General features: G+C 44.0%; 1 protein-coding gene across 1 annotated transcript; it reads right to left on the bottom strand.

Moving 5' to 3' along the window:
- Positions 1-233: 233 nt before the first annotated feature.
- Positions 234-9,952, bottom strand: LOC141106538 (uncharacterized). The gene is made up of 2 exons (XM_073597393.1): positions 9,815-9,952; positions 234-1,572 (listed from the first exon to the last, which is right to left on the bottom strand). The coding sequence occupies exon 2, from the start codon at positions 1,517-1,519 to the stop codon at positions 641-643; it is 879 nt and encodes a 292-aa protein (XP_073453494.1). The 5' UTR covers positions 1,520-1,572; positions 9,815-9,952; the 3' UTR covers positions 234-640.
- Positions 9,953-10,627: the final 675 nt, after the last annotated feature.

Genomic DNA, 10,627 nt, shown 5'->3' with positions numbered 1-10,627 from the left:
ATATTGCATATTGGTAAAAGCACATTTAACCCTTTGATCGCCCTAGATGTTAACCCATTCCCAGCCAGTGGTATTAGTACAGTGACAGTGTATTGTATTATCATTGATCACTGTATTAATGTCACTGGTGATGTTAGTGGCAGTTAGTTGCCCCACCAGTGTCAGTGTCAGATTGACCGCCACACTATCGCACTCCTGTTATAATTTGCTGACCCCTGCCATTAGTAGTATTAAAAAAAAAAAAAAAAATCATCTATATCTATATAAATATACACACACCATAGTGTGTAGGCACTATAACTTTCACTTTAGGGTTTGTTTTTTGATTTTCTCGTGTTTTGAATCACTATCAATGCATAGCTAACCTTATTCTGAGTTTTAGATTCTTTGCAGATACCCAGACATTCTGCAGAAGAACATGACAATACAATACAACTTTCATTGGTCCCTCAACAGATCAGTGCTATGAGGCAACAAACCTATGAAGCTTCATCCACCATGCTTCACAGTTTGGGTGAATATTTGGCGTTCTATATGCTATACTGTATACATATGTTAAAAACAGCTTAATGTAGAAAATTGTTCCATTAGGACTGTGAAAGACCCAAGTGGTCTTCAGAAAAATTGAAGCAGGCCCTAATTATTCTTGTTGAACAGCAGTGTCCTCCTCCATGGTAAAGTCCCTTGAACACCACTTGTTCAGCGTTTTCCTAATAGTAGACTCATGAACGTTGATGTTAGCAAGTGCCAGAGATGCCTTCAGGTCTTTTGCTGTCACCCTAGTGTTGTCCCTCATGTGTTTGAGGATTGTGTTGCGTGCCTGTGCGCTGATCTTTGTAGGACGCCCGCTCCTAGGGAGAGTGACGACCGTGCTGAATTTTTTCCATTTGGAAATGATCCCTTTGACTGTGGACAGATTCATATCCAAGTCTTTGGCAATCTTTTTGTAACCTTTACCACTCTTATGAGCTTCAACAACTTGTTTCCGGAGGTCCTCTGAGATCTCTTTGGATCGGACTACGCCAAACTTCGAAGTGCGGCGTTTCTGTTTACGCTGAGTAACAGGAGAGTTTTGAACGAGAACAGTCTTTATATTCCCCAGATCTTTATCCCCAGAAGTTGCGTCTTCTTCTCCGGAGGACACATGTTCTTCTCTTTTCCCAGATATATCCGATTCCCTGGAGGACACATGTCTTTCTTCTTTCCCTGATGTGTCTACTTCCCTGTAGGACTCATGTTCTCCTTTCCCATAAGTGTCTTCTTCTCCAGAGGACACTTCTTCTTTCACCTTGATGTTAAACTGTTTGGCCAAAAATCCATCGTGGCCATCTAAATTTTCATCCTCACAAGAGTCAGAATTTGAGGTTTTTGTGTGGTGACCAGTTGCAATAATGGTGGTACGGGAGGTGGTTTCTCTTCCAGCAGATGCTTTCCTAGTAGAACGCCTTTTCCTCACATTCCGCTTATTACGAAGACCATCTTCACAGACACTGCCATCATTATCACTTTTATCCTCCATCTTTTCAACAGGACTATGAAATATCTCCAACGTGTTATTGGTTAAAGTTCCATCTACCAGAAAAAAAAAAAATAAAACACAAAACATGAAGATGGAAACATTCAATGCCAACTATATACACCTGGTGACAAGCTATGGTGGAGCTATGAAACCAGTCCACCCAATCAAGAAATATAATGTTAATCTTATAATACAGATGTATAACCGATTACCACAATCAAAGATGGCTACTCTACACTATGCTTAACCACTTCCATACCGGGTCTATTCTGGCACTCCTCTCCTACATTTAAAAACCTAAATTTTGTTGCCAGAAAATTACTCAGAACCCCCAAACATTATGTTTTTCTAGCAGACACCCTAGGAAATAAAATGTTGGTCGTTGCAACTTTTTATGTCGCACGGTATTTGCGTAACAATTTTTCAAACGCTTTTCTTTTGGAATGAATTAACACAAAACAATAAAGTTAGCCCATTTTGTTTGTATAATGTGAAAGATGATGTTACGCTGAGTAAATAGATACCCACCATGTCACGCTTTAAAATTGCGCACACTCATGTAATGGCGCCAAACTTTGGTACTCTAAAATCTCCATAGGCGACGCTTTCATTTTTTTTTACAGGTTACCAGTTTAGAGTTACAGAGGAGGTCTGATGCTTTCCAGCCGAGATCTCAGCTTTGTTTACATCTGCGGGCCGGTTGTGAGATCATAACCTCGCGCCCGGGCCTCCGACGGTCATAGAGATGACTGGGGACCATCTGGTCACTGGAAATCTCTATGCTCTTCATCTGGCGGCGGCGGATTGTTTCTCCGGGTCCCCGATGGCATGGGAGAAGCTCTGGAGGGAGGAGTGAGGGGGGGTGGTGTCCCCTCCTGCCGGCTGTAAGAACGATGAAGCTGAACTGCCACTATGATCGTTCTTACGGTGCACAGAATCGCCGGCTGAAAAAGATGATATCTGAATGATGCCTGCAGCTGCAGGCATCATTCAGACATCCCCACTGAAAGTCAAGGACTTAGCTTTCATTAATCTTCTTATACCTTCTCGGTTCACCAGGACAGAGCTGGGACAAGGGGTGGACAGAAGGATCACGTTCCCTGGGCGCTCAGCTCTCTAGCTACCCGAATGCCAGGAGTGATGCTGCCGTCATTAGGAGCAGAGCACAGTGCAGACTGCGATAGCTCCTGGAGGGAGGATTTTGTCCCCCCCCCTCCCTTCAGCTGCAGGACTGGATCTCCTTCCCCCTACCTCCTGTGGCAGTTTGAGGCTCTGGTGTAGGATAACCCCGACTCTGAGGCGGTTTGCTGGCTATTGCTGCTTGTTGTGTGGGCAGGATGGGGTTGCGGCCAGTATTGGAGATCCCGTCCGACCGCCTGAAAGCGGGAGATGTGAGCTGAGCAGGAGTGAGTGTGTACTGAGGTAAGCTCAACCGGAGATATCTGATGTCATTGCTGCTCCGTGTCCACCACCAGAGCACAGGAAGTAGGGGAGTGGGACTGGAGCAGACTGGAACTGAGGAAGGGGTTAACATTGTCGTGACCACCAATGCAGGTGGGGGATAGGGGGTGGTAATGTCAGTGAAAGTTAACCCCCTCCCCCCACATTGGTGGTCACTGCAGGGGTTTAATTTTGTTGCCGCTGACCACCAATGTGACACCAATGTTGGGGGTTATTAATGCATCCGCTGACATCAACACTGGGTGATATTAACTCATCCACTGACATCAATGCTGGGGGATATTAACCACTTCAGCCCCGGAAGAATCCCCCCCCCCCCCCAAACAAAATTTATGTCCTTTTCCCACAAATGGAGCTTTCTTTTGGTGGTATTTGATCACCTCTGCGGTTTTTATTTTTTGCGCTATAAAACAAAAAAAGACTGACAATTTTGACGCGCGCCCCCCCCCCCCCCCATACCCCTTAAAGCGGCCGCCGTACAGCTACGGCGATTCGCGCAGGGGAACCATTCTGCCGCTGTCAAATGACAGCAGGCGGTCGGCAAGTGGTTAATGTGTCCTCCGATACCTGTATTGGGGATTTTTTTGGACATCCACTGACACCAATGTTGGATGTTATTATGGCATCTACTGGCACTAATGCTGGGGGTAATTCTTTTCTTTTTTTTTTGCACAAGTTATTATTTGGAGGCCCGAATATCAGTGAAATATTTTCTGAAATCAGAGACCCAAGAGAATAAAATATTAGTCATTCCAATGTTTTTTGTCACAAAATTAGCACAATGGTTTATGAAGCTCAAAATTTCAGTATATAAAAAAAATACACTAAAGTTCATTGTAGGGCAATAAACGACTCAATTTAATGATAAAAAATAAATAAAAGATGAGGTTGTACCGACTAGATAGATACCCAACATGTCAAAATGTAGCCACGAAATGGTGACAAACGTCCTATGTTTTCCATAGGCGAAACTTTAACCACTTGAGCCCCGGACCATTATGCTGCCTAAGGACCAGAGGTCTTTTTCCAATTTGGCACTGCGTCGCTTTAACTGCTAATTGCGAGGTCATGCAATGCTGTACCCAAACGAAATTTGCGTCCTTTTCTTCCCACAAATAGAGCTTTCTTTTGATGGTATTTGATCACCTCTGCAGTTTTTATTTTTTGCGCTATAAACGGAAAAAGACCGAAAATTTTGAAAAAAAATGATATTTTCTACTTTTTGTTATAAAAAAAATCCAATAAACTCAATTTTAGTCATACATTTAGGCCAAAATGTATTCGGCCACATGTCTTTGGTAAAAAAAATGTCAATAAGCGTATATTTATTGGTTTGCGCAAAAGTTATAGCGTCTACAAACTAGGGTACATTTTCTGTAATTTACACAGCTTTTAGTTTATGACTGCCTATGTCATTTCTTGAGGTGCTAAAATGGCAGAGCAGTACAAAACCCCCCCAAATGACCCCATTTTGGAAAGTGGACACCCCAAGGAAATTGCTGAGAGGCATGTTGAACCCATTGAATATTAATTTTTTTGTCTCAAGTGATTGAATGATGACAAAAAAAAAAAAAAATATTTACAAAAAGTTGTCCCTAAATGATATATTGCTCACACAGGCCATAGGCATATGTGGAATTGCACCCCAAAATACATTTAGCTGCTTCTCCTGAGTATGGGGATACCACATGTGTGGGACTTTTTGGGAGCCTAGCCGCGTACGGGGCCCCGAAAACCAAGCACCGCCTTCAGGATTTCTAAGGGTGTAAATTTTTGATTTCACGCTTCACTGCCTATCACAGTTTCGGAGGCCATGGAATGCCCAGATGGCACAAAACCCCCCCCAAATGACCCCATTTTGGAAAGTAGACACCCCAAGCTATTTGCTGAGAGGCATGGTGAGTATTTTGCAGCTCTCATTTGTTTTTGAAAATGAAGAAAGACAAGAAAAAACATTTTTTTTTTCTTTTTTCAATTTTCAAAACTTTGTGACAAAAAGTGAGGTCTGCAAAATACTCACTATACCTCTCAGCAAATAGCTTGGGGTGTCTACTTTCCAAAATGGGGTCATTTGGGGGGGGTTTGTGCCACCTGGGCATTCCATGGCCTCCGAAACTGTGATAGGCAGTGAAGAGTGAAATCAAAAATTCACGCCATTAGAAAGCCTGAAGGCGGTGATTGGTTTTCGGGGTCCCGTCCGCGGCTAGGCTCCCAAAAAGTCTCACACATGTGGTATCCCCGTACTCAGGAGAAGCAGCAGAATGTATTTTGGGGTGTAATTTCACATATTCCCACGGCATGTTTGAGCAATATATCATTTAGTGACAACTTTGTGCAAAAAAAAAAAAAAAAAAATTTGTCACTTTCCCGCAACTTGTGTCACAATATAAAATATTCCATGGACTCGACATGCCTCTCAGCAAATAGCTTGGGGTGTCTACTTTCCAAAATGGGGTCATTTGGGGGGTTTTGAACTGTCCTGGCATTTTATGCACAACATTTAGAAGCTTATGTCACACATCACCCACTCTTCTAACCACTTGAAGACAAAGCCCTTTCTGACACTCATTGTTTACATGAAAAAGTTATTTTTTTTTGCAAAAAAATTACTTTGAACCCCCCACACATATATTTTTTTAAAGCAAATGCCCTACAGATTAAAATGGTGGGTGTTTCATTTTTTTTTTTTTTCACACAGTATTTGCGCAGCGATTTTTCAAACGCATTTTTTGGGGAAAAAAAACACACTTTTTTAAATTTGAATGCACTAAAACACACTATATTGCCCAAATGTTTGATGAAATAAAAAAGATGATCTTAGGCCGAGTACATGGATACCAAACATGACATGCTTTAAAATTGCGCACAAACGTGCAGTGGCAACAAAATAAATACATTTTTAAAAGCCTTTAAAAGCCTTTACAGGTTACCACTTTAGATTTACAGAGGAGGTCTACTGCTAAAAATGACTGCCCTCGATCTGACCTTCGCGGCGATACCTCACATGCATGGTGCAATTGCTGTTTACATTTGACGCCAGACCGACGCTTGCGTTCGCCTTAGCGCGAGAGCAGGGGGCGACAGGGGTGGTTTTTTTTTTTTTTCTTTATTATTTTTTTGCTTTTTTATCTTATTTTTAAACTGTTCCTTTCATTTTTTTTTTTTTTTTTAATCATTTTTATTGTTATCTCAGGGAATGTAAATATCCCCTATGATGGCAATAGGTAGTGACAGGTACTCTTTTTTGAAAAAATTGGGGTCTATTAGACCCTAGATCTCTCCTCTGCCCTCAAAGCATCTCTGGTCTCTGATCAGCTCTATGGTCAGCTGGCTGAATCACCGGCTGCATTCTCAGGTTCCCTGTTGAGACAGGAGAGCCAGAGAAAAACACGGAAGACGGTGGGGGGGGGGGCATTCCCTCCCACTGCTTGTAAAAGCAGTCTAGAGGCTAATTAGCCGCTAGGATTGCTTTTACATGAAAGCCGACCGCTGGCTGAAAAGAATGATACCAAGATGATACCTAAACCTGCAGGCATCATTCTGGTATAACCATTCAAAGTCGTGAATGGCGTACCTGAAGACAAAAAAATGGTTAACAATAAAGCACAGTAAACGGTAAAGTATAAAAAATTGCATACCTGAAAAGCAAACATGATAAAACATAATAACAATAAAACATTGCAGAATAGAATACAGTAAAAAAGAGCAGAACAATAGAGAGAGAATAGAGAGAGAGAGAATAGAGAGAGAACAATGAAACGACAACTATTTTTTTTTATTTTATATATATATATATTTTTTTTTTTTACACTTTTTTTGTAACTGTAACTTTTATAACTGTAACCGGTTCCAGGTTCGGGTCTCTCAAAATGCGATGGCATCTTGGGAGACCCTGTGAAAGTGTGCCTAGTCTGTGCAATGCTGTACTCTACACTAATACTCAACTAGTGAATGGTAGTGTTCAAAACATTCACCAATGCAAAGACCAGGATTGTCAGGACAGGAGGGACAATAATAGCGGGTGTCACGCCTATATTTGCGCTTGCTGCAGACACAACATTTTTTTTGGGGGGGTTCGTTGGGTAGGGGTACTCGGGAGGACATAAAGAAAATGCCTCTCATGCAGCCGACTGCATTTGGTTGGGGATGTGAATGGGGGAAGTACGGGCGCTGCAGAAGTGGTGGGTTCCCAATTAGGATTGGCGAATGCAGCAGGAAGGGCACTATGGGCACGACGGGCCTGTGTTTGTCTTCTTGGTGGCAGCGGGACACTACTTGTGCTTGCCACCTCACCAGCTTGAACTGCACTTATGGGACTCGCCACGTCACCAAGTGTTACTGCAGTGCTGGTTTGACTACGACCGGGGTGTACTAGGCCGCTGGCGCTTGCCAGTTCAATAAAAAGCTACCAAAAAAACTGTTAGCGATCGCAGGGATCAGGCCTGACTCTGCGAACGCTGCAGTTATGCATTTAGTGTTTTGTAAGTGACAGTGATCGATCGATACTGCACTTGGGTGGGCTGGGCGGAGGGGCAAAACGCAGGTGCTAGCAGGTATCTGGGCTGATCCCGCTAACACTGCGTTTTTGGGAACCCTAAACTGCTGGGGACGCTAGTATAGATCTGATCGGACCAGATATTGATCCGATCAGATACTATACCACTAAGGGAGCTGTACGGTGCGTGCGTGGGTGTTAGCGCTACTGGCGCTAATCTGACGCTGCCTGGGGCGACGCATATCACCGCCGGGTGATCGGGGGGCTAAACCTTTATTTGGTAATAAACGGCGGGTGCCCTGACACTATAAAAAATAAACGAACTAACCAGCGTCAACCGTAACAGTTATACGGTGATCAGTGGTGAAAGGGTTAACTAGGGGGCAATCAAGGGGTTAAAACATTTATTCGGTAGTATATGGGGGTCCCTGTCGCTATAAAACGCTGACAGCGAACCTAAATATTTACGTCCCTAACTAGCGTCACCACCGACACTAATACAGCGACACTGGTGACAGGGGGTGATCAAGGGGTTAAAACTTTATTATGGGGGGTTAGGGGGGTACCCTAGACCTAAAGGGGGGTAATATTCACTGTCCCAACACTGTAACTGTCACAAACCGACACCATGCAGTAATCAGAAAAAAAAAAAAAAAAAAAAAAAAACCTGCTTGGTGTCAGTTTGTGACGGGGGGGGGGGGGGGGTGATTGGGGGGGAGGGGGGGGTAAATTGGGGTGTTTAGTGTGCCTGGCATGTTCTACTGTGTGTGTGTGTGTTTTCACTCACAGTGATGTCTTCTCCCCTCAGCGCTGGAACGGAAACTACCGAGCCGAGGAGAGACGACATCATTTCCTTTGCTGCTGTTTAGCATACAGCAGCAAAGGAATGTTCCCATTGGCCGGCGGCGATCGCGAGGGGGGGGCCGCGAACGGATGGCCTCCCCCTCACCTCCGATCGCCGGGGAACAAAAGACGACCGCCTCGGGCACCGGGGGGGGGGTCCGATCAGACCCCCCACCCGTGGAAGGCAAATCACGTACATGTACGTGATTTTGCCTGTCCGTGCCACCTTGCCGACGTACATCGGCGTGAGGCGGTCGTCAAGTGGTTAAAAGCCCCCTACAGGTCATCAGTTTAGAATTAAAATGGGAGGTAAAGGGCCCCCGGTGACATCTTGCCTAGGAGGAGCGCGCGTTCCCGATTATTGCAGAGCGATTCACAAGTGTTTCCGCGTGTCACGCTCAGCGCTGACTGTTCACCTAAATGGGCTGCCCTATGCATGTTTGTCGCGACGTAGAAGCTGAGGGACCAAATTTGGCTCTGAGGCTGGCGCGTTTTGCCACGATTTTTGTGCATTTTCTCGTATGACAATCGTTTGGGGTGCCATTTATTCACACGATTGTAGCAAACATTTCCTGTGCCAGCCAAAGAAGATGGCGGAAAACAGAAGATGGCGGAAAACAGAAGATGGCGGAAAACAGAAGATGGCGGAAAACAGAAGATGGCGCTGGCCAGGGATGGGACTGTTGGGGGCGGGGAGGAGCAATGTGAGTATTTGCCGCCTTCACTATAAATAACGGTCCTAGAATTGTTGCTCTCACTCTGGTGTGCGCGGCGAGAATTAACATGCGTATCTCAATCAATGTTTTTGTGCGTGGGCCCCCCCCGACGCGTGTGTTTACAATCATGTATGTCCGTGCGTGTGTGTGCCCTAAGTGATCATTTATTTTTGTGATAGGTTCTCTTAAATAAAGACATTAGGGGTATAAAAAGCCCCCGATGTCTCATCTGTCCTCCAATGAAGCTAATGGAAGACAGATTGTGCTTTATTAGCTTCTTCCCAGCTATAAAGACTGGGGACAGTGACACGGAGACATTGTACACATCACTTCTGGGCCACTAGTAGAAAAGGGAGATCTGCGAACGAACATTCACCGCTCTCCCTCCACCATCACGGTCCTGATGAGCACAGGAAGCTCGGGAAACATGCGTCACGTCTATTTTGTGAATAGGAAGACTACAAGTCCCATCTGCCAACGCAGCGGAGGGATTTGTAGATCACAATGGAGTCCAATAAGGTGACCCCGTCCACTTTGTCCATACAGTGCAGGGACATGACATTGCACCCCCTCATACACTGATCACAGGTGAAATGCTCTGCATTATCCAATACAAACATGGAATAAATACACATTAGTTCTTTTGCACATGGTGAATGCATTTATCACATTGTTGTACAAGGTGGACTATCCCTTTAAGAATGGAAAAGCCCACAGACATCCTTCTCTGAGTCACTGCCATGGCAGAGCTCCCCCCAATCACCCCAGACCCCCCTGTACCTCCATACTGCACGCCTCTACCTGATTCCACCGCTACCACTCTCCTCCTTCTCTCTGCCGTTCTTCCACAGGGTGACGTCACCAGCCTGGTCCCACCCCTTCCGGAGGTGCGCACATGATTTGAGCAACATCCGCTGTCTTCTGCGCATGCGCGACAGTTCCACGGCCAGAGGGACAGAGAGGGGTCTGGCTGCAGAACACGGATCATGACCTGCCTCCTGCGCATGTGCGACGGTTTTGCGGCTAAGACAGGAAGCATCATGGCGGCCATCTTGGAAAAGGGCAAACAAAGCTATACTGTACATAGGAATGTATTGTATGCAGTGTGTGATGAGTGGTGACTTGTAGCCTTTCTGTATCATCTGACAATACTCTATTATTATTATTACAGTAAGATATTTTAGGAGCTGGTCCTTGTAAATCATCTACAATACAAAATAAAAATAATACTAATAAAAATAAAATTATGTTAATTTTTATCATGAATAATAATGATACGTATTATTAGGATTATTTTTGTTCTGTAGATGATTCAGAATGGTCAGCTTCCAAAAATATTTTACTGTGACAATAATTATTATTGTTATTATTGTCATGGTTATAATTAATTTTAGTGTATTGTAGATTTAGAAGGGCCAGCTCCTAAAATATATTACTGTAATAATAATATCTATGAATAATAGTGTCATTAATAATGACACTATTATTATTTTTGTATTGTAGATGACTCAGATGGGCCCGCTTCTAAAATCAGACTATCAATTACTGTATCTCTATAAGAATAATCTTAGAAACTAATGCAACTAAGTTGGT

This window comes from Aquarana catesbeiana, linkage group LG08, assembly GCF_042186555.1.
Source record: "Aquarana catesbeiana isolate 2022-GZ linkage group LG08, ASM4218655v1, whole genome shotgun sequence".
In the NCBI taxonomy this organism is placed as follows: Eukaryota; Metazoa; Chordata; class Amphibia; order Anura; family Ranidae; genus Aquarana; species Aquarana catesbeiana.
The sequence above is the reverse complement of the archived record's forward strand: the minus strand, read 5'-3'. Positions and strand labels throughout refer to the sequence as shown.

Coding starts and splice junctions, on each gene's coding strand:
- LOC141106538 (XM_073597393.1), bottom strand. CDS start 1,519: ATGGAGGATAAAAGTGATAATGATGGCAGTGTCTGTGAAGATGGTCTT.